The sequence below is a fragment of the Ochotona princeps genome, chromosome 15 (assembly GCF_030435755.1).
Source record: "Ochotona princeps isolate mOchPri1 chromosome 15, mOchPri1.hap1, whole genome shotgun sequence".
Classification (NCBI taxonomy): domain Eukaryota; kingdom Metazoa; phylum Chordata; class Mammalia; order Lagomorpha; family Ochotonidae; genus Ochotona; species Ochotona princeps.
The window spans coordinates 18441909-18466292 of record NC_080846.1 but is presented as its reverse complement, the minus strand read 5'-3'; the positions used below and the strand labels follow the sequence as shown (position 1 = coordinate 18466292).

At 43.7% G+C, this 24384-nt stretch overlaps 1 protein-coding gene across 1 annotated transcript in view; it reads left to right on the top strand.

Moving 5' to 3' along the window:
• The first annotated feature begins 1325 nt into the window (after positions 1–1325).
• LRIG3 (leucine rich repeats and immunoglobulin like domains 3) overlaps positions 1326–24384 on the top strand; it is a 47557-nt gene continuing 24498 nt past the window's right edge. The window contains exons 1-3 of the mRNA XM_004583224.3: positions 1326–1847; positions 7576–7647; positions 7852–7926. Coding sequence (XP_004583281.2) covers positions 1612–1847; positions 7576–7647; positions 7852–7926 — 383 coding nt within the window. The 5' untranslated portion in view covers positions 1326–1611. The remainder of the gene's footprint in view (positions 1848–7575; positions 7648–7851; positions 7927–24384) is intronic.

The following is a 24384-nucleotide window of genomic DNA, read 5'->3' as shown; positions in this document are numbered from 1 at the left end:
AAGCAAGTAACACCACAATTCCAAACCAAGGGAGCCTCACTGTAGGTATTTTCCATTTGTACTTCATTAAGTGTTGATGCCAGTGGGAGCTGAAATGAGCAGGATAGGGTATCTTCCATAAAACAGGGTTGTGCAGCAGTAGCAGCTGTTACCTATGGGGATATCAGTGGGCCTTAGAACCGGAGATAAAGTCTCAACTCCACAAACTCTCTCCACTCAGTCACCGACAGCTTCAGCAGCCTCAAACACAGGAAATCTTGGGCAGACAACAAGCAATGAAAAAAAAAATGTATAGAAGTGGAAGCCTAAAATAAGCTTCCAAAGTTTGTTTTTGTATCCTTTGCCACAGTGGGCCAGCCTCCGGCTGCAGGAGCTGGAAAATGTTAACTCCCAATGTGCTGCCACCTCCTGATTTCTCCGAGTGGATTTCTTTACTGGGGGGAGCGCATTCACAGATGACCTCTAAAGTCTCCATCATTTCAACAGCCCGTGATCCGAATCACCTGCAAGAGCGATGTCAGGGCGAATCTCTGGGCGGCAAAGTCCCATGTAGCCTGATCCCAGCCCCATCCTTTTGAGGCTCGTGTGCCTGGGTTCCTTCTCTGTCAAGAGCTGTCACTCCCAGGAGGAACCAAGGTGTGTGTATGACATCTTTCCTCCCAAGTTTTCATTTTACTTTGAAATGTTACTGTGACTGTTTTCATTATTCCTAGCTCGTGCCTGGGATCCATCACAGTCTGTGAGAACAGCTCTATCCAGGGCAGAAAGGCTAGCTATTTGCAATCATCTCTAAAACCCATGGTTTTTGCATATTATTATTGTCCTTAATGTGGATGCCTACTTACTGGGAAAAACCAATGCAGAAATACACCGCCGTTATTAGTGTGAAAACAATTGCATTTCCATTGAAAACCACCGTTCACATGTGAGTAATGGCACTATCTATAAATTTCCTATTGAAATGGTTCCTGATAATAGCTCATTTAACTTCCCCAAACCGGCCCTGAAGTTGCCCTAAATACCTTCGAGAACTAGCTCAGTATTTATTCACTTGCTTGCTTGCTCGTTCCCTTTTGCGCTCCAACTCCATTTGATACATGTTTCCCAGGACGTAGTGGAGCCTTCTGGCTAGAGATGCTGGAAAATCTAACTCTGAATTTCCTGCAATCTCAGCTCCACTTTCTCCCAAGCGCCGGCCCCCGGCTGGAGCCTTGTTTTTGTCACGTGTCCGCCGGATCGCCCACGGCCTGGGGAGCCAATGGGCGCGCGCCGGCCTCTCTCCGCCCCGCCTCGCGCCTTCGCCGCGCGGGGACTTCGCGCAGCACCGAGGGGAGGAGGCGAAAAAGTTTCTTTTGCGGGGCAGAAAGAACTTGGGCGTGCGAACGCTACTCCGGCTGCAACTCTGCCGCAGTGGGTCGTTCTTTTTGGTTTTCCTACGGGCTGTTGGCGAGCATGAAAGGGCTCCTCTGCTGGGAGTGAAAGAAGGAGTTTGCCGAGGAGCGCATCGCACGCGGCCGGGTCCCGGGAGTCTCAGTGGATTGAAAATTTGTGCCGGGCCCGAGTGCACACCGGCTGCGGAGTAGCGGGCAGAGCAGAGGCCGCCGGGCCGCCATGGGCACGCCAAGGTTCTGTGTGCCCGCCGCCGCGCTGGGGCTGCTGCTGGGCGCCCTACTGGGGCGCGTGGGCCCAGCCCAAGGTAGCGGCCGCGGGGCAGTCGGGCAGCTCTCTGGGGTGGCCGCCGAGCACGCGTGCCCCTCTCCCTGCCGCTGCCTTGGGGATCTGCTGGACTGCAGTCGCCAGAGGCTGGTGCACCTTCCCGAGCCGCTGCCGCCCTGGGTCCTTCGGCTGTAAGTATTCTTCCCGGACGAAGGGGCAATGGGCTACCCTGGCGCGATTCGGGCAGATCAGAGCCGGCGAGGAGGGCCTGGCTGCTGAGGGACTGGCAGCACGGCGCTTTCTACGCGGCATCTCTCCTGGCCTTAACCACCAGGGACTCTCCGTGGAGGTGGAAAGAGCCTTGATTTGCCTTGGTTTCCCTTCCGCGTGCCTGGCGGGCCGCGTAGGTGGGCGCTAGGCGTGCCCAGGCTTGCTGCAATCTGGAAAAGGGGAGCGGGCACCTGGAGTGCTTGGGACCTGGCTCCCTTGCCAGCGCTTTGAGCTAGCTGCCGGCTTCAAACGCTCGCCGCTTCGCCGCCCAAGCGGGAGAAGTGGCAACCTGCAAGGCGGCTGGAGTTTGCGGTCCTCCCTTTGGGAGACTAGCTGAGGACTCAACGTTACTTTCCAACTGATTCGGGCCCGCTTTCCCTGTTGCCGATCAGTGACCCAACAGGCTCCTTTCTTTTGGAAAGTACTTTGGCACGGTCTAGCCGCTATTTCAACCAAGGGTGGCATATTTGTGGGGGTTCTAACCTTCTGCTTGGTTTCTAATTAGACTAAAAGCCCGCATCCCCGCCCGACCGCACCGTAATACATCCTTCTCCTGGCCGAAAGTTGATGGAGAGGAGTGATGAGTAGATGCAAAAAGAAAGGAACAAGATTTTTCGGAACTCAGGGTTTTGTGTGTTCTGTAGCTTCCCAGCGCTGCCAGGGCCGTCTGCTCTGATGCAAGTTTGGGGATTTTTAGCTGTGAAGTCTAAAGACTTGAAATCACTGCCAACTGCGTGAAAGAACAAGGGGATGGGGAATTAAACAGTGGAGTTCAGACCCAGTTTGGCTATAATTGAAGGTGTGCCATAAAATGTAACACAGAAGTTACATTGAATTTTTAAAAATAGTCTCATTACAGTACAATTCATATCTCATGTTAGATTTAGGCCTAGCAACATGGCAGCGTACGTTTTTCAGCTGTTAAGGCAAGTTTCTGCTAGACTTTGCTAGTGATAGTGGTAGGCTTGGTTTTGTAGCTTAAGGAAACGTATTTTTAAAGTCATCCCGTGGAAGCAAATCTTTCCATTTGTCGCTTGTAGAATTGTTAGCGTTCAAACAGCCTATTCCTGGTGCTCTAAGTCTGAATTGAACAGAATAGTAGAAATGGGTCCTGAGTTGGTACCTGATCTTCTGTCCTGAGACATCTTGTCTTCTTTAGTCGTTTTTACTACAATTGAAGAAGGAGATAAGGGCTTTAAGGGAAAGCAGGAAGGCTTTCAATTAGTTGTGGCTAATTCTATTCAATTGCCTCTCGTGGAGGTCATGCTGCCTTATTCATGAACTGTGAATGGTTCTATTGACAACATATGGAACTGAACGTTTGAATGACTGGAGGTGAACACCTGGAAAATAATGGCGGGACCAGAAAGAAAGAAAGAGGTGGGCGGGTGGGGGAGCTTCCCGGGGTGTGTTGTGAAATGCCCGGACCGTTCGTGGACTCTGGCAGTTGAGGTTCACACTTTCAGGTAGCTCATGGAGTCCTGCCAGTATGCGATATGTTCCTTCGTGAAGTTCGATGTTTTTGAGAAAAGAACTGTGGACTCTGATTCGAAGCTGCGTTGAACCAAGAGGGGTTCGCTGATACCTGTTTAAACATCGTCTTAAGAGTAGCTGACCTAATTAGGATTTTGTTTTGCAGATAATTTGGCGGCACACTCAAAACAAATTACAGTTTATTTGGTTAGCACAGTCTTTAATTACATTTCCGCCAGCAGTAAATTGTCTCAATACAAGTCCACATTCCTTGAATGTATGTGAAAATAAGTTCCGCTTGTCTAAATAAGCACTCCGCCTGTTGTCAGAAGCCCCGCTGTGATCACTCATTGAACAGCTCTGTCATTCTTGTACTCCTGACCATCTTTGTAGGTGTCACCCAACCATGTGGTCTTAAGTTCTTTATTGTGTTCCTTTTGTTTGTGCCTAAAGCTCTAGGGGTCTCCACTCCCCCTCGGAAAGGAGCAGGAAAACACTGGGAATTGAGTTCAACCTCCTCTGTTATTTGGTGTTTTGAAACTGGAAGTGTGAGAAGCTGCTACTCAGATTTACATAATTAGCAAAGCTAGTAAGCAGGGTATTTCAGAGTTCAGAAATAAGTAGAAAAATGCGCCCAGTTCCCCCTCCACCTCATATCTGCCCCCTTTCTTTCCTTAGATAAGAAAAAATGTGTCTTTGGATTAGTTTATGAAAGCACTTTTAAGAAAAAGTGCAGTGTCTTATCTTGTGTTTGATTTGTTGAATTTGCAAGTTGGAAAAAAAATTCCATACAGACATGCCTGCGGTTTTTTTTTCACGTTATTCGGTTGTAATTTATTGCCATAGACACCCCATGTGTGAAAGTTGAATAGTTTGAGCTGTAAAACAATAACACTGTATCCAGTTCTCTCAAAAAGTAACCTCTAACAGTCTAGTAAAGTACCTCTTAAAACAGTAACTATTTGAAGCCTTGCTTACAAGGCCTTTAAAGGGGGACTGGAGTTTACTTCTAGAGTTCTTGCTGGCGGAATTCTGAAGTTCAAGAGGAATGCTTGTTAGACTATCATTTAGCCAAAAGAGGCAAAAGTTGCTCAGCTGCCAAGCAGCGCCTCAAATATTATTAAATTCTTGCTGGAATTTCAGACTTATTCATTTTATCACATAGAAAAATTGAGTTCGCAATGGGGCTTCAAGCAAAAGTCTGAAAGGTAATTTCTGCTGGTGTGGCTTCTTTAGTGTCGGCCTGTTATAAATCTTCTGGATCATTCCAGCATTTGAGGAGAGGCCTGGGGGGCAGGGATGGCCCTTATGGTTTTCACAGCTGTTTTTCTATATTTTCCAGACTAAAACTTGAACATAGCAGGCTGATTTATGAGTCACTTTGGATCACTGTCTTAAAACAGCTACAGCCTGGCTTTTTTGTTTTGTTTTGTTTTGTTTTCCAGCTTTTTCCAGATTTCTGCTGAATTAGCAGCTCTGCAGGCCCCAGTGGGATTGATTAAGAAGCTATGCTGGATTTGCATTTCAAAATTTGACTTGGAAGTCAGATTGCCAAATGCTGAAAGGAAGAAAATGATAGCTGAAACCAAATGTTGTAAATTAATTGTTTGCCTATAGATTGATTTCCTTGCAAATATGCAAATAGAGGCCTCTCTCTCCCATGTAGAAAGAGTTGATTTCCACAGATGTGGCCAGCTGAATTCTGGGTAGCCAGTTACCCCCCTCTACTTTTGTCATTTATTAACTTCACTACAGAAGTTTTTATTTATTTATTTTTTCGCTTCTCTGGGAAAGATGTTCGTTAATGCAAATCTAAAAATTAAGAATCTGCCTTAACTGAATATGTTATGTTCCGAGTTTAAGAAAACATGAACATTTGTACCACTTCCTTCGCTCTTTAATATAAAGATTTAGGAAAACGCGACGTCCTTTAACTGGAAAGTAGTTATTTCTGAAATGTTGGCGGCCATATTTATTAAATCTAAATTAAAGTACATTAAAAGTGTCATGGCTTTAAGTATTTGCAGTAAAAGTCATGGGTCATTTTCTTTTGCTTTTGTGTGTGTGTGTTCTCCCACATATACTATGGTTTTAATAACACACACACACACACACACACACACACACAAAACAAACTCAAGAATGAGAATGTGTTGCCAAAACTGGGTTACTTAAGGTTACCAGCTCCCACTTCTGGATGAGCAATGAGTGGGTCCCCAGTTTGAGTGCTGGTGTCTGAAGGCAGTTATCCATCTTAAAGGACTTTTGTTGTGAGATCTCATCCCATCACTGGTTGAAAAGAAGTTAAGCATCCAATCTCATTTCTCCTGTAGTTGCTTTGTGAAATGATACAATGGAGTGAAGTGAGTGGTTTTTAGTTTAGTTTTTTTTTTTTTTCCTAATTAAAAGGAAAATCACCTGTAGATGTCAGATGGCTTCCTCCTTTCTGTGAGAGTAGGAGACAGTAGGGGATGCAGGCTTCATGTCTTTTAGGTGAAGCGGGTCCAGGGTCCAAGTGAGACATTCTGTTGACGCAGGCCACCTTCCAGGTGAAGGATGCTTGTTTTTAAGACCATGTGGGAAAGCTGTGGCTGTCTGGGGCGCTAAAAGCATGCAGGTTTTGTTTGAATCCTAACGTGAGCTGTTGGGCTCACGGTTTCCTTGATGAACTCCAGATGGACTTGAACTGGACTGTGAGGGAAAGTGTCTGGCTCCAGCCAGCATGGTGCACATGCACAGCACTGGTTGTAATTGCAGGATTTTTATAGTTTAAAGACTGTGCCAGATTTTTTTTTTTTCATGTTATAACTCTACCAGAACAAATCTACTCATGTCTGTTACTGTCTGGTAGGTCTTTAGACAAACATTTCAAATAAAATCTTTGCAGTTTTCTTTTTTCTCCAGGTGAAAGAGAAAAAAAAAAAATCTAGGTTTATTCTCTAAACAAAGCTGCAAGACTGAAATGATGTCTGATTTCTGATGATTACATAAGCAGCAGGTCACACTGCGCTTTCTCTGGGTGTGAGTTCTTGTTGATTCCTGGAGGCGGGGCAGGGCGGGGCGGAAGGACACCCATGCATATAACAAACGCAGAAGCATGCCATGATTTCATGCTTGCTCCGGTCAACTTACCTACACCTTTGGTTATTTAAAAACATTAATTTTAAGCATTGCCCTAATTCATTTACTAAGGGTTAGACAGCTTCTTTTGACTGGGGACACATAAGCCATAGAGGTTGTTAGCCTGGTTCTCGGCCATCTCATTTTCATTATATCATTTTAAAGTCATGTATTGTCCAATATAAGCAAGGTGAGCAAGCCTATTGGACAGATTGTGTTTCGTATTTCACATCTTTTGTGGTGAGATGTCTTTTTTTTTTTTAGCCTAGAGGATTGTGAATACAACAGTTCCTTATGTTAAACAGTTATATCCTATGGACATTGCCATTGAGTTAGCTTGAGACTTTGAGCAACAAGCCACTCTGATTTGATTTTAATGGTGGAAGATGTCTGGACACTCTTCTGCACTTTGTCAGACTGCTCATGTGGTTTAAATGGACACACTACCACATTTTGTGATGTTGCGACTACAAGAAACCAGAGGATTCAGGCTCATTTCTGCTTTCTGCAAACACGAACACTTATACTTTGAATAACTGGGTTCCTTGATCCAAAGAAAAGGATGCGTATGAAAAGCAGTTTCTCCTTTATTTGACTGCAGTAAGGAGATTGGTGCTTGCCGTTTTGATAATAAAGTGTTTTCTTTAGAAGCCTTGGGTTCGGCACCCTGCCTGTTGAGCTACCCGTTCCTAAGCCATGCTGTCATGTCAAGTAGGGAGTGACTGGGTGAGGAAAGGGGTGGGGAAGGCAGAGCTAAAGTCCCGGTTCACAAAAGATCTGTTCACCCTGTGCCAGAAAACAGCTCTTAAAATGTCTGTGGGCTCAAAGTGTTCCAATCTGCCAGCCTCCTCAACTAAGTTTGTCCCTGGCGTTTGCACTTTTTGACTTTGGCATTTTGGTTACCATCTTGTTCATGGACAGAATGAACCCGTTATTTCTCCTGTTGTCACTAGTGTGGCTAGAGATGACTCCAGCGCCCACTGCGGCTTGTTATATCACTAGGCACCGTTTGTGACTTTAGAAAACACTTATAATTTTCCTTTGGTTTTCTTATAGGGACTTGAGTCACAACAGATTATCTTTCATCAAGGCAAGTTCCATGAGTCACCTTCAAAGCCTTCAAGAAGTGTGAGTCTGAGCTATTTCCTATCTGAGTTCTGCATGCAGTGTACTGTTAGTATTCTTCACACTGTTCAACTGCAAAGAGCATTTGGACCGTAATACTTATTACCTTTTACTTGAAAGTTTCCTTACACAATTTTTAAAGTTTTTACCTCTGTAAATTGCTGATTAACTAATCAATATCTTCTTCTCTTTTTTTGGTACTTCCAGGAGATTGAACAACAATGAATTCGAGACGTTTCCGAATCTGGGGCCAGTCTCAGAAAATATCACATTTCTCTCTTTGTAAGTGAATATTGGCAGAATTTTGTGTATGTGTGTAAGGCCATGATCAGTACTGCCTCGAAGATCTTTGAAACAGAATTCGAGTGTTCCCTTCAGGATAGTATTAAGATGGACCCTTCAAATTGATTACCCTGTTTCCAGCTTCCAATTTTGTTACGGCTGTCTTCCAAATATTTTTAAAGCAACATGCTTTCTATTTGCTTTCATTACAAAAAGATTCAAAGTACTCACCTTCCTCCAAGGAGACATGCGTTTGATTTTATTCCGGAGACAAGGATGTTAATATTGGTGTTGCTTAGTGGTTGGCATGGGATCTGTGGATTACACGTTGTATAGCTCTTGGTGGTGAATGATCAGACTGGCTTGGTGAGGAATGGCAGACTTTGTAAAAAGCTGCTGGAGTATCCTCTTAGATATGGCACCTGCAGGTTCAGCAACAGCGACTCCAAACATCAGCTTATACAGCTAAATTAAGTATGCGATTGAAGTCAGAAAAATCTCTGCATGTTCTTTTGCAAATAAGGGTTTTTGAATTCACATGAAAATTATGTTGAATTTTCTGTATTTTGAAGACAGATAACATATTTTCATATATGAACCTCCAAAGCTTTTAGAATAGCTTTAACTTTTGGCATTTGCATGTACCATTTGGAAACCCAAAATTTAATTTCCCAAAGTAAAGCAAGTTGCCACCTGAATCTTGAATAATTGAAAAATGTCTGTAAGCTGCTGCAGAAAAAAAAAAGTATTTTCTTTTTTGAAGCAACTTTAGACACAGAATCCACCTTTGCTAGTTGCTTCTGAGAAAGGTGCTGGGAAAGTTGAAATCATACAGTGAATTTCAGAAAAGCTGTTCAATTAATTAAAGTGATCGCTATCCAATTGCTTACATCTGGTGATTTATAGAGGTTTGTTTTTACTGAGGGCTCAGGGCAGCCAAGTCACGGGTGCAGCCGCCCTGTCTGCTTTTCTCTGTTGTAAGTGACATTTGATACTGATGTGGTTTTTCCAAAGTTCTGAAACAGAAAGGAATGAACGAAAAAAGCAGTTGGTATTCGGCAAATAAACACTGAATTTAAGAAATGTTTTTATGCTGGCATTAATATCTCATTTCTTTGTCTTTCACAATTGCTGAGCTTGTGAGAGTTTAAATGGAATACTGGCTTCGGTATCCTAAACATCTCTTGCTTTTCTTGTTTGACCAATGGGGCCTGGTAAAATCTATCCCACTTGGCTGTGCTGTCATTGTCCAACGTATTGGTAGATTCCTTCTGCATGTCCAAGAGAGCCTTGCGGGTCACAGATGTCACAGAGGATGTGGGGGGTCTGGCAGTGCGATTCTGGAATCTGGGTGGGGAGGGAGAGGAGTTTGTTCTTTGGCTGTGGTAGGGGGTTGGCGGCGTAAGAACATGTGGGGAAGTTAGAAACTTCCATTGGAAATAAGTAATCCAGTGATTGTACCCTTTAAAGCCACACCTTGTCATTAGGGAGCGAGAGGGACATTTGGGAACGTAGAGCTTCAGTATTTGGACTCCTCTCCATGCAGTTTTTGTTTGTGTTTCACTGCAGCGAGCTCCGTGTGTCAGATCAGCCTGAGTCATTTCACTTTCTCTCCCCCTTAATTTGTTGCAATACAGATTTGGTTAATGCTTTGTACACCTCATGTAATGATAGATCCAATTTATTGCCTAGATTACATAGACTCTGAAAAGAATAATTTATGCGTGGGGCTGACTAATTCAGTAGGGGGAGTGAAAAGCATTTTCAAACCCAGAAAAGAGCTTGAAAAAAATGCGCCTCTTCGTGTTTTCTTCTAGTGATGTTTGGTTTTGTCCTGTAAACTTCCTCGGCTCTTCATTTCTAGTACTGTGCGTCTGTGTGTGGCGTTGTGTCGAGTGGAGCTTTTTCTCCTCCATAGAATCCAGTGGAGATGATCAGAACTAAAGTACACATTCCTGTGATTTCAAAAAGAATCTGTTAAACCACATGACCTGGCTCAGAAACTTGCTTCAGTACCGCAAGTGTCTTTCAAAGTAGTTCTCAGGACGCCTCCACTTAATGTTATCAAGGGTTTTCTTCTTCTTCTTTTTTTTAAGCTAAATTTTGTGGAAGGAAATTTATTTCTTTGTGATTTGTACCAGTTGAACAATTTGAAAACCATTTTAAGGACAAGGAGTATAAGTTGGAGTCTTAAGCCTGAGATACAATAGTAATGTCTTGTGTTGTTGCTGTTCTGCGCCAACCCCTGGGGCTGGGTGAAGGTTGTCCTACACCTCCTCTTATAAATATCATACCCAAGAAACTCATATTGGGCCAGTAGCGTCCCATGTCCAAAGATAACTTCCATAAGGGACTGCTTCTGATGACGCCAGGGAATCCTACTAGATTGTCCAGTTCTGGGGACAGTGGGTGCAAGTACATTGGTGAAATTCATTTCTGATCGTTTTAGGTTCCATTGAAATGCCCGAATGCCAAATAGACCTTTTTTTTTTTTTTTTTTTTTTTTTTTTAGCTCTGCATAGAGCAAGCTAAGAAGTTAGCTAGCATGAAGAGGCAAAGCATGGTTTCGTTGTGTTTTTTGAAGCTTTCTTTGACAATTTCCTAGCTGTTTCTGGGTGGTGTATTTTTAAGAGAAGAAATGGAATGACCTTTGAAATGTACATGTCTTACAGGAAAACTATTGACCTAGCCTAAGCGAGCGGGATTTCCTGGATACGCTGATTCTGACTTTATGTGTGTGATATGACATGATCTGCTTAAGCTGTTTTTTTTTTTTTTAACCTTTGACCTACATTAGGGAATTTTTGATCCCTGAGTGATGCAACAGTGTTAAAAAAAGAGACCTTATTAGTTATTTCATAGGGCTAGTGTGTTTTAGTCTTGATGCTGGTTGTTTGTTTATATTGTGCTGCCCAACATGCAGATGCCTGCTTGATGACCTATAGCTGAAAAAAGTGTGAGGTCAATGGCTGTCCTGACTCTATACCCAGAAATTGCAAGTTCATGGGGCTGGCTGGGCCCAGGAATATCCATTTTGAACACTGTACTTCACCAGTTCTAACCAGATATTACATACAGATCTCAGGAACTACTGATAGGCTGGGAATCATAATCAGGTAAGCCATTCTCTTTTATTTCTGACCTTGAAGATAGACCATTTTTCCCCAAACCATCATTCTCTGTATAGGCTGTCATTCTACCGAGAATGACTTTGGTCATCCTTGCAGAGAAGTTATTAGTACCATTCTCCATTTGTACTAGTGGTTTCTGCCGCACCCACACCCCCGTGTGCTCTACCCGTGAGAAGCCATTGAGAAGACTGAACGGTGAGATTTGGTATTCAAAACTGTTTCTCTGGCTTTAGCATGGATAATGGCCTTAGTGGTGTAGGAGAGTTCCAGGTGGCAGCTCATAAGACCCTCGGGCCAGTCCAGCAGCAACGGGGCCCTGTTTGGCAGGGCAACTCCAGTAATGTCAGAAAAGAGATGAAAAGCAAAACCCAAGGCATGCTGTCTGGAATTGATGGCTGGTTGCAGCTTTTCCTCGGCCTGTGACCGTGGGCAAGGTACTGTCTGTCTGAGTTTTCACTCCTCTGCAGTGGGGATAGAGAGTACCTAACATACAGGGTGACCGGGAGGAATGGGGGAGAGAGTACAGCTGACACACACTGGGTGCTCTGTGAACAGGATTCCATAGGATGCTGGTGAAGATGGCAGGGATTCATTCGTCTGCCTTCTGTTGAATACCTACCAAGCGCCAAGTTCTTGTTTCAAGTGCAGACGACACTGGAGTGTTGTCATTTCCTTTTTTTTTTTTTTTTAATCATGAATTTTGCATTCTAGTGCCCGGGAAAGAAAAGACTAGATAAGTTGATAGACTGAAAGATAACTGGAGTTAAGGATGAATCCTGCAAAGGGAAGGAAAGGAGGCTGAAAGCGTTGGGGAGTTCTGGCCTTTGTCTTTTAGTGTGTGTGGGTAGGTGAATATTTTCCAAATCTTCTTGTACACTGAGTGCTGTTGTAGGACTCGGACTCAGCGTGAACCAAGCAGGCCTCTCTGCCCTCATAGAACCAACCTTTCTATGGAGGAGACAGACAGAAGGCAATGAGAGCCGTTGTCAGCAAGGGGCACGTTCCAGGCGTGTGTGCAGGTGTATAGCATGGAGTTAGTGCTTAGTGTTTGATGTAAGGAGTAATTGTAGAATACTTACCTGCACTTGGCAGTATTTAGACAGATGTTCTCATTAATCTACAACAGTTTCTTAGACTAAACCCAAGTCACCAAAAATGGAGAGTGGAGAGAACATACTTGTGTTATACCTAACCTATGGTCAGCTATGGCCACCTGGTAAAACGATAGTAATAAAAGATTGTAACAGCCATAATAATTGAAAGGGAAAAAAGAACAAGAGATATAATTAAAGATCTAGCTTGCCACTGTATAGGCAGTGTGCACATCCTGGAGTATCTGTGCATGGGGAGGAGAATAAAAGCCCTTTTCCCATTTGCCTCTGAGGCTGAGCACCTCAGCCCACAGAGGTAACCTTGGGATTCAGAGCTAGAGATTTTATTTTTGTTTGTTTGAACAAACGTTAATGCCTGGCACAAGTACTTCACGAGGTCCTAACCCCAAAACTGCAAATACAGAATCCAATCAGTGAGAGAACACCCACTGCCGCTAACAGACTCAACGTGTTCCCGCTCCGAAGGACCAGGCAAGGTCAGAGAGCAGTCTGCCAAGAGGACTTACTGGTTGTTCTCAGGGATATCAAGGGCGACTTTCCCCTCTGCCTGTCAGTCCTGAGACCCTGTGCCCAGTGAGAGCTGAGATCCAGTTCCATCAGCTCATGACCCCTCCCATCTCAGAGGAGTTTGGGGAAACAGGAAAATAATATGATTATGCCCCTCCCTCAGGGTGGGAAGCCTTGTGGGCAGTTCAAGTGCCATGAATGTGTAGTTACTGTCAAACTTGGTGAAGGACAGTGACATTATCTTCCAGATTTGCAACTCCCTGTGATACAGCGCGAGCAGTCTGGTGGCATCTGTCAGGTGTCTGTTCCAGGGTAGGACTTTAGACTTCTTGAACTCCCCAGCCCCACAGCACCATGATGCCCTTCCCGGCACATAGAAGGCTCGTTATATCCCTGAGTGTCAGAGAGGACAGAGAGAGAGAGTGTGTACTCTTGGGTCCTTGAGCAATAAGAGAGTAGAACAGGGAATTGGGCACAGAGGTTTTTGTTCCCACTCATCCTCATGACCCATGTGACCTTAGACAGGCTTAATTAACTTTGCTCTGTTTATCTGTGTAAGATGTCTGCCCCTCTGTCCGTGCATGGTTCCGGTACAGGATCAAGTGGCATAAGGTACATGAAAGGGCTGCCAGGAGAGTGAGGAGCTGCAGCTGCCACCGTTCTCATCCTGGTGGGCTTGGCAGGGATGCTGAGGCTGGAGGCAGCCAGCCAAGGCGGATTACTGCAAGGGAGGCTCATGGCACAGTGGGCTTTAGAAACAGTCTAAAGAGCATGACATGAAAGAAGGAAGGAGAAAGAACTTTGCATTTGGGAAGAATGGTATAGAAAAGTATCACTCTTCAAATAGCTTCCCCTAAGAGCATACCCATTTAGTTTTAGTTAGTAACTGAACAACCTTTGTAGTCTGAGGCCTTGTGTATCTGTAAGGTGAATTTGGAGCTGTTTTATGTCTCCCTTGGTAACACCTCTTGTTTGCTAAATGCTAATGGAGTGAAGGAAGAGAGGACTTGCCGTGCTCTCAGGGGGCTCTGAGTAATGGAGAGCTACAGACAAGAAATCCATAGGCTACATTGGGTGTCGCCCAGCATGGCAGGCGCTTGCCTGGAGTGTGCCATTAATAGGCTTCAAGGTCTGTGGCATCTGGAGGGCAAAGGAGGGAAGGAAGGAGACTTGAGAAAGTTGGGAGGGATTTTGCGCTAGATTGTCTTCTGTGTTTATTTGGCTTGTGTGTTTCAGGAGTCACCGAAGACTTGTAAAAGAGGGGCATGAAATGAGTGTTTCAATTAAGTGTGGAATCGTTCTCTCTCTCTGTCTTTCCTAAGAGTGCTCAATGTCGAAATCAAACGCCATAAAGGCCCATAATGCGATTTTGATCATCAACAGCTCTAACTTGCCAAGTGCCTGTCATGCGTAGTTTCCTGAAGCCACTGTGTGCTTTGAGTCCTGCTGGGTGTGAGGGTCACACCTGTCTGTTTCCCACCAGTGGAAGTTGACCCAGGGGTGGGAGTCAGTTAGGCATTGGCTTTTGAATGGTGAGTAGCACAGATGTGAACTCATGATATGAAATGCAATCTGTAGAATTCCGTTATTTAAACACTGAACTCAGTTCATTAATAAGTGGGAATTTCATTCATAAAACTATTTTTCTTGTTACATTTCCCAAATCAGACTATTAAATCATTGTGAGGGACATTGATGGGGGAGAGTCTCTGGGTGAGGGGTGAATTGGCAAGTGGAAGATCTCTCTCTCCCCCTCTATATTTCTTTCTCTCTCTTTTTATTCACTCAGTCTGCCTTTCAAATGAATAAATAAATCTTTTAAAGCCTGTTGATAGGGTCTCAGCTCAGAAATGGAACTAGGGGAGTAAGCACTGTATACGTTTTCAGCTCACGAGGTGTCTGACTGTTTTTGTAAGTGTGTGGGACAGCTCAAATAGTTGTGAGCATTTTAAAAAAGAAAAGAAAAACCTTTGTACATTTCAAAAGAGGTTACCAATTTGTCATATTAATTAAGAGAATGGGAACAGCTTTAGCCAAGAGAGCTTTGTTTTAATTAAGTGGACAGAAACCGTATCCTGTGCTTACCCACATCATTGGCGGGGGGAGTGGATCTTGTGAAATGTGACCACTCTAAGTACAATATTCATCCCAAAATATATGTTGTCATAATGAGGATGAATGGGTCAGTATCTCCATTAGAGGGTCGCAGCAGTCACTGGTCCATGGATCCTATCATGTTTAGTGGAAACAACTTTAAGAAGCACCATTGAATATTTTAATACAATAAAATGTACCGTTTTATTGGATCTTAAAATGTTGATATGTAGCATGCACATCAGATAGAGTTGACTGTACACAGAGCTGAATTTAGGACAGATGTCCCCTAAGTTATCTTCACATTCAATCACGATGGCAGTATCCAGTGTCATACGAGTGGACACTTTTCAGGTGTCTGTTTGTGAGTCTGTGGTGTCTGTTTTTCCCACTACATTGAAACTCAACAAAAGCTGAGATTATGTCTGTTTTGTTTCCATTTTAACCTTGGCATGTAGTATAGCTTTGGGCATGTGTGGATACTCTGTTCACTGGATGGATGAATGATTGAATGAACGACTTTGTCCGAAACAATATGTGTAGTGAATTATTCTATTTCTCTTCCCCCACCTTTATACTCATAAAATCATTTTAATTCACAGAACGTCAATTAATGTAGCAATTTTGGATTTTACTGAATTGATCACGCAGTGGTGTGTTTTGGTTGTCTGTGAAGTTGACCCATCTCCCTGGAACTTGAGCTCCCCAGACCTGGCTTAACTACAGACACTCCTGAATCGACAGTGTTGACCCTGAACCTGTACTATTTTTCTCAATCCATCCTCCAGCTTCTTTCTAGCCATTTTGATTTCTGCTTTGAAGTGTGAGATGTCACTGCTGGCAAGAGGCTTTCCTGTGCCAACTGAGGCTTGTTCTGCCAAGAGACAAAACAATAAAGTTGCAGCCAGTTGCTTTTCATGATTGGCTTGGCAAGATTCAACATGTTTCTCTGTCCTGGCCTCATTACTTTCCCTTCCTCTTCCTTCTTTTCATTTCTCTGTTGTCTTCCATAGGCCAAAGGCTTAGGGATATGGTGTGATAGAGACACCAAAACAGGGGCACCAAGATCTAACCGGTACCACCTCTCCTTTCTTTGGCTGAAGGTTGCTTTCAGAACATGAAAGGAAAGGCCTTTATAAATATAAACATCTCCTCTGGAGCACTTAAATCATGTACTTGTCTGTCTCCCTCCTCTCCCTGTGGTTTTAGCCAGCAGATAGAGCTGCCTCTAGAGAGAGCTTGAAGGCATACTGAAATATTAAGGTAGTATGCATGCTTTAAGTACTGTTCAATGTGTGTTTCACATGTTGTGCATTCTCAACTGTCAGTGCTATGCATGAGCAATTCAACTTTTTTTTTAAATTTAAAAAGCCAAGTAAATATATTATAGAATGTAATCAAAATGAGCATGCATTTTTTTTCTTTAGGAAAATTGAGTTGCTTTCGAGTTTAGCTGTCTGCTTCCACACAACGTATTGGTTTAGAACAGAGAGGGATAAGTTTTCAGAGATGAATGGGTGTTTACACACTCAGCGAAGGAGTCAGTTAATTGTAGAAGCGTAAATCTGTCTTACTGTGATTCTCCATTGTTTGTTTCCTCAGCACAATCCCCCTGTATCAAAGGAAAGGGGAGAGGAATTGGAAAGGGTTTGCTATGCTGTGGAGTTTGTTATAATAATCCGTCTTCTGTTAGTTTTGAGTGTCTGTGTGCAGCCCTAGTGATGTGGAACTGGGGGAGACATTTTTGCCTATGGAGAAATCTGAGAAAGAGGTCATCCAACCTCCCTCCCATTAAGCATTGCTAGGCACAACGCTTCTTTGTGGACAAGAACCTTCCATAGCTCTGCTTGGGCTTCTCTGTTCAGCTAATCTCTGCCCTTCCATGGCCTCTACCTGTTGGAGGGGAGGAGAGCTTCCTCCTCTTTTCTGCTCTTGTCTGCTAATGGTACTTGAACATTTTAAACTGAAGACTTTCACAAAGCCTTCTCTTCTCCTGGCTTGCATTTTTGTTCTCATTTCTTGTGTCACTCAGGGTCTAGACCATTTTTTTCCCCCAATAACTTTTTGTGTGCAGCATTACAAATATTCTGTATCTGCACTCTCACTCTGGTGGCCATGAGACACATGAATATTGACTACACGAAATGGGGCTAGTGTGGCTGAGAATTGTATTTTTAAAATTCTATCTAGGTGTAAATGGTCACATGTAGCCAGTGGCTGTTTTACTGGATGGTATATGTTTAAGCCCTTAATAGTATAGGTGTCTTCTCCCTCAAAACATATGTTGGGTATACAGTGCCCAGGGAGAAGATATTTGCAGTGTGTTCTGAACTTACTTACAATATATGGTGGAACCACCTTTCTTCATTCTGAAGCTTAAGATTATATTAGCATTTTAAGCGCCATGTTGTATTGTTGGCTCATGCTGAGTTTGTGGTCATCTGGGATCCTTAAATGTATTTGTGACCTTTTCTTAAGAATGGCTTTCACATAAGCCTTGTAAATATGCTTGATCAAAAATTCAGGACACGGTTGCATCATAGCTCTAATCTCACCTTGGATTTCGAGCATGGTTTTAGTACTCTGAGGTTGTGAAACAGCAGAGAAGATGAGTTAGACTCTCAGGTCCATGATGTTTGCAGTTGAACCTTCACATCTCCATCCATGTTCCTATGAAATGCTGACAGCACAGGGCCACAGCAGGACCACAGGAGCCACTCTCATCTTCCCTAAAGGTCATGGCCACTCTACAGATAAAGAGTTTACGATTGCCTGTCTATTTGATTGCCATCACCACATTTACCACGTTTTATTCACAGCAACAAGTTAAATTATTGGATGGAATTGAGCTATTCTGTGTTGATGATGTTATTAGTTCATTGGACTGTGAACAGCATATCAGAAATGAAAATGAAATTAATTAGCCTTAAGTGTTCCTACAGAATCAGTCCTTTGTAAGCTGTTTATTAATCCAGAGTTCAGAATAATGATGCAGTATTTTCCAGTTTATGCTTATCAAGTGAAAATTATTCTATGTACATTAACTTCCTAATCAAATGTCCTACACAAATCTAAGTTGGATTTTGTTTTCAGTAAGAGAAGTTACAGTAGTATTTTTGAGGGAAGGTTTTGTTGACTTTGGTGTCTAAAGAAAACCAGGTTTTATTCATTGATTGATTTCTATTGAAGGCTTCCTGTTAGGCCTGGTGGACTGAGTGCATTCATGTGACTCTGACCCTGGTGCAAGTGACAGTAAAGGAATAAAAATCGTGCATAACAACAGGAACAGAAAGAAAATAGGAACCAAAGAGCAGATGCCATACAAACGAAAGATGCCATGAAAATTTTGCAAGCAAATGGATTAACTGTAGCTGACTTAAAAGAGGAAGAAAGTAGAATTGGTTCTTTCTAAAAACAACGTTTATGTGTGTGTGTGTGTGTGTGTGTGTGTGTGCACTGTGAAATCTCAGAATACCAGCAGATTCCAAGCCTATAAAACCAGGGGTGCAGAGTAGGACCAAAAATAGGGGATGGGTTAATATTCTTAAAGACTTCAAACAACCAGTTTTCCTCCTCTAAAACTCAAAAACCCAACGCATGCCCTTCCTCCTGCCTAGAGTACTGCGAGTTTATTTGTGGGAGGGAGAATAGCTTAAAGAGAAAATCTGGAATTCCAAACACGGGCCCAGCCACGCAGAGCATGGAGATGAAAGGTGGCATCTTTGGACTCCAGGGAAGTTCAGTCAGATCTGAATTCCAAAGGTGACACCACCTCCCCCGAGCTTGCTTTCCTGGTAACTTTTCCAGATGGGAAACTGGAGGATTGGAGAGATAGCATCCAGTGAAGCTGACAGGAAGCCGTCTTGTCCTGAAGCAGGGGGATTTCTCACAGTCGTCTCTGCTGAGACCCACCACTCTGTGAGCCCATGTCACACACAGCCCTGAAAAGCTTTGGAGTTCTGCTTTTTATGAACTATGCATGAAAACCCAGCAGTCGCCAGACAGTGTAAGAAGCTTCTGACAATGAAGTCAGAATCTGAAACAAATGGGCAAAGGCAATTGGACACCATGGAAGGAGGAGGAAACTTCCAAGTAAATCTGATCTCTTTGGAGTCAGAGGAACGAGTGCTATGTCTACAAAACCAAGAAAGTGTTGTTTAAAAGAAAAGTATCCAGAAAATAAGTTAAAAATAGACATGTAAAAAGTAATGGAAATGTTGAATTTTCTCAGAGGAGATAAAAGATAAAGGGATGGAAGACAGAACCAGGGGAGGGAGAGAGAAAATGAGCTAGCAAGTCTAATCATATGTAATTAGGAGACACAAAGTATATCAAAGATTTAGGTTCACAGAATTGAGTACATATTAGTAGACTGAAGAGGCCTACTGAGGACCAGTACAGAGGCCTGGAGCGTCTCTGGCAGATTTCAGAATGCCGGGAGTAAAAGAAGCTGTAAGAACAGGATTTTCACCTGGGAATTCAGACACCTGTGTCCCGCATTAGAGGCCCTGGGTTTGACACCTAGCTCTGAGTCCTGACTCCATCTTCCCACTAATGTAGCAATGATGACTCAAATGACTGGGTCCTACCATCCACTTGGGAGACCTGGATTGAGTTTCCAGCTTTGGCCTGGCCCCATCCAAACAGGCATTTGAGGAGCGATCCAATGGCTGAAAGAGCTACAGCTCTGTCTTTGTCTCTCCCTCTTCCTGTTGCCCACCACCACCTCAACCTTTTATCCTTCATGCTTTTCCGATGACTTTGTATATGAGGCTCAGCAGTGGTTTTCCAAGAGTGCTCCAGCAGCTTCCAAGACCTGGTACTGTGGTTTAAAGGCGTTATCAGCAGTTCATGTAACTGGAAACCTCCACAATGTCATGATATTGGTATTTGGAAGTGGGAGCTTTGAGAGGTAATTGGGGTTTTATGACATCGTTAAGGTAGGCTACACATGGTGGTACCAGTGGCTCTTACAGGAATGGTAAGACCTGAACACTCAGGTTTACTCTGTGTCACTTTGTGAAGACCTTTGCCATGTTGTAGTGCAGGAGGAGGTCCCTCACCCTGTCCTGGTGCCATCCTTTGATACTTTCCAAGCTCTGCAACCTTGAGTCTTTCGGTTATTGCTATAGCAGCCATAGACGGACTCAGATCCCTGGGAACTCGGTAAACATGCAGATTCTCACATGGGACCCCTCGTGGCTAAAACAGAGTCTTAGAGGATGGGACTCAGCAACCTGCTTCAGAGAGCCCTTGTTGCTCCAATTCTGTAATGCTTTAGACTAATCTATTTTTTAAAAAATTTCGTTTGAAATGCAAAGAAATCTCCATCTGCTAGTTCAATTTCCAAATGCCCACAACAGTCAGCACTGGCAGACTTAAGCCAAGAGTCAGGCATTCCATCCTGATTGCCCACATGGGTGGCAGTAAGCCAAATACTTCCCAGGCAAATTAACAGGGAGCTGAACTGGAAGCACAGAGTTGCCTGGACTTTGATACGAGATGTGGGAGTCGCAAGCAGCAGTTTCACATGTTGTGTAGTGCCTGCCTTGTATTAGAGTATCTTAGCTCTAATCTTAACCGCTGGGCTAAATGCCTGCACGTCTACTCCTTCCCTAATTCTCATGAGTCTTAAGTTTGAGCAGTATTGAGAAAAATCAAAAAGACTTCTGACTCCTCAAATTTATATCCATCTGTGAATGATAAACTAAAACAGTGTCTTACAAATCCTTAAAAAATTGCTTTTTAATCTAAATGCTATACACACCAAGGCTGTCAGTCCTATCAAAATATTTCCAAACATTGGAGGGGAGAAGCACCTTTCATTAATGATTTCTTGGAAAGCTAATGGGTGATACAGCCCAGGAAAGTGAGTGTATACCCAGAGGAAGATTGACTGGGCAGCCAGGCAGTGACATGCTAATGTGGGAGAAAGGGGAACCAATGACCTCCAGAGACAAGGCTGAAGATGAAGCTGCGATTTTTACACGATGCTGTTGTGAGAACAACTGTCTGAGACCTCTGGTCTTCTGCAGTGTTTGTCATCTGAATCTCACAGCTCCTCAGACAGCTGGAGATTGTATCCCATGACCCTCCACGCACAGGTGCAAAAACTGAAGATTCACATAGTGTAGTATGTCAAGGCATGACACCAAGAACAGAATCAAAATCTCCACTCGAGGACCATCAGTTTGAATTATTATTTATTTTTTTTAAACCTTATTTATTTTTACTACAAAGTCAGATATACAGAGAGGAGGAGAGACAGAGAGGAAGAACTTCCGTCCAATGATTCACTCCCCAAGAGAGCCGCAACGGCTGGTGCTGTGCCCATCCGAAGCCGGGAGCCAGGAACTTCTTCCAGGTCTCCCACGCGGGTGCCGGGTCCCAAAGCTTTGGGCTGTCCTCAACTGCTTTCCCAGGCCACAAGCAGAAAGCTGGATGGGAAGTGGAGCTGCCGGGATTAGAACCGGCACCCATATGGGATCCCGGGGCGTTCAAGGCGAGGACTTTAACCACTAGGCCACGCTGCCGGGCCCTGAATTATTATGTCAAAGAGGTCGATTAGAGTATCACAGGTTAATGTCTGGTGTTCCAGTCCAGGAGCATGTTGGTTGCTAGTGTGTATTTACATCTGGAGCCACCATGGAGTCACTATTCAACAGTGTTGGTGTCAGAATCTTGAACCCATCCATTGCTTTGGGAGTTCTAGGGAACCAAAGATGAGTTGGAAGTTGTCTATATTTGTCAGTAAATGATGAACTCTCAGGGTCTGATATGTGAAAATGGCTCCAGAATGCCTTAGCCTTGAGAGAGGTAGAGCAAAATGTGTAAATCAGACTAAATCAAAACAGAAGCAGCTTTTACTGCCTGTGAATGGCTTATGCAGATCCTGTTGTCTTCTAGGACTTGCCTTTATATATGTGTGTGTAGAGCACTAAATGGGACTTCCAGTGGGGGATCAAAGAAGGGTTGTTTTGTGTGTGGTGTACATAGGCTTTTGACCCATATTTCTTGTTTCATTTTCAACATGTGTTAGACCCAGAGCATGAATAGGGCCCTAATTATTGTAGGACTTCTATTAAAATTCTGTGTGGTGGCCATCTTTATCCTGTTTGTAATCCAAAAGATAATTATGTTTTATGTTGAGCTGGCTTTTAGCTGAAAGAACTGACTCTGTACTGCTCACAGCACGGCTTGTTGCTGGCTGGTATCATTAATTCCTAATCAAGAATCTGTCTCTGCACAGGTTTCCTCGGTTGGCTTTCTCCTTTGAAGCTCACAGAACCAGTGGGCTAGTCTCAACATGTGTTCTTTTAATGAAACTTCTTAATTATCTAGAAAAGAAGGCAGTTTATTTTTATCTGCATGGGAGAGGCTCTTTGCTTGCCAAATCACTCTGTTAAAAGAAGCCTGATATTATGGGGTGTTAGTTATTTCATCCGAAGCCTTTTTTTTTAAAGACGGCTTTATTTGGGGGGAGGGGAAGAATAAGGATTTGGGGATTGTTGTTGGAAATATAAGTGAGCTTTAATGTGTTTTCTTTAACAACTTGTAACTCCTTTAAAAATGGTGCCAAGATGTTTCATTGCAAGTTATATATAGAAAATCAGTATTTCCTTAGGGTTGAACCAACTGTACCAATCAATGCATTTAATATACTTGCCTGCTGGTTATTTGTATGGGATGACCACAGGTTCAGCAATTTGTGAGTTACAATATCTGGACTGGATTAAAGGATGTGGTTACAGTGATGTATTCTAAGAAGCAAGGGCACTGGAAATATATTAAAGAATGGTTTCAAATTAAATTTCATTGCACACATCCTCTCAATAAGGAAAAAGTTGTGTGCACATTCTCCAAGTAGTCCAGATATGGCATGTCTTTACACATCACCACTGCAAAGCCTTAAGCTGCCTGTTATCTTGTGCAATAGGTAGGAGACGGTGGAAACTGTGGCCAGACTGTTCTTATTCATCAAGAAGCTGCAGTTGATTGGTTCGGGAATTCCAGTATGAACAAACCTGATATTCAGGTTCCTCCCTAACAAAGGGTATGCCACTCAGTGATTCTGCTTTCAGACTTTGGAAATAAACTAACACCCTTTATATCCACAGGAGAGTGCATGAGTGTTCTTTGGAGGCACAGAAGGCTTTTAGGAGATTACAGTGAGTCAGAAAGTGGAACCACATATCCATGTCACTCACCTCATCGGATATGTTACTGTTATTCATTTAGTTCAGTTTTATGTTGAGAGTGAGTTTCGGAATGAAAGAATACATTTCTTTGTAGCTGAGAATACCATCCGTTTTCCTAGTGACTAAAGACAGAATGAAATGCCAGTATTGAATGATTCTGACCTGGGGCATGTCATATCTGAGCTGGAAGGGACCCTTCATGCCTTAGCAGACCTCTCCGTGGTAATGGACAGGGAGGAAGGGAGCTCCAGTAGAGCAGAGCCGGGTCTGCGTAGCTAAATGAGCCTGGGACAGAGAAGATGCACATTCTGTGCATGGGAAGCCAGAGGAGTGTTGCTTTACCTGCCCAGTGAGCTTCCCAACAGCTCATACCCAGCACCCGCCAGCTGTCCTCAGGCAAAGCTGCTCCTGCACCTGTCTCACTGCCTGTCCACTACGGTGTTGATTCTCACCGCTGCCAATGTGAATCTCTGCACACGTGTCATTGCCACTCCTGGTCTTCTGCCGGCTTAGTCTTGAGATACAGACCAAATACGTAGCACAGGTCCAGGTCCCTGCTGAACTCTAAGCATCTCCCAGACTGCCCGTTCCTGAGCTTTCTGTTTCTCCACCCATCAGCTCTTCACGCCAGCTGTCAGAATGTTCTTTCATTTCCTCAGAGGCAAGAAGTCTTGATTTGCTCCCACTTGTCTGAGTGTTGCTGTGGGTCTTGACACATGTTTGCAATGTCAGCTGTCTTTCTCCCCTGCCCACCCAACTCTTCATCCTCCGACTCTTATAATCTTCACAGCTGGAGAGATTTTGCCCACCCCCAGATCTCTCTTTCCACCGTAGGTGGCCATGCTTTCTGATTCCACTGCCCTCTATCCCTTCATTATTTTAGCATTTATCACACTGTTGATCTTTATCCTCGCTTAGCATTCTTCTCACTGAATTTTAAGCCTGGTGAGGTCAAGGGCCACAGTGACTTGTTCATGGTTAGATCCCAAGCCCTCAGAGTGCATATCATTGGATAAAGTTGGCTGAAAGGTGAAAATGGCCACAAAATGAAACCATTATGGTTAGACCCAAGAAGCCACAGCCAAAATACCTGGAGCCCCTGTTTTTCCTGGTTACTGACCAACCAAGCCCCCAAGTCTGTTTGTCCGCAAGGGACTAATTATACTTTACCTCTGTGATGATTTGACCAGGGAACTCCCTGTACTACCAACAGATATAGAACATCAAAATATTCCTTGCCTGTAGTAGGGATTTGCATGGGAGCCTGAAACACCTTCCAGTACTTGGAGTATCATATAGTGATTCAGGAACACCAGAGAGAGGGCATTTGCACATTACTTTAAACTGGGTTGGTGGGAGTGTTCGCAGTGTTTTGTTTCTATTCAAGTGTGGCCCATTTTCTGCCAAAACACCAAC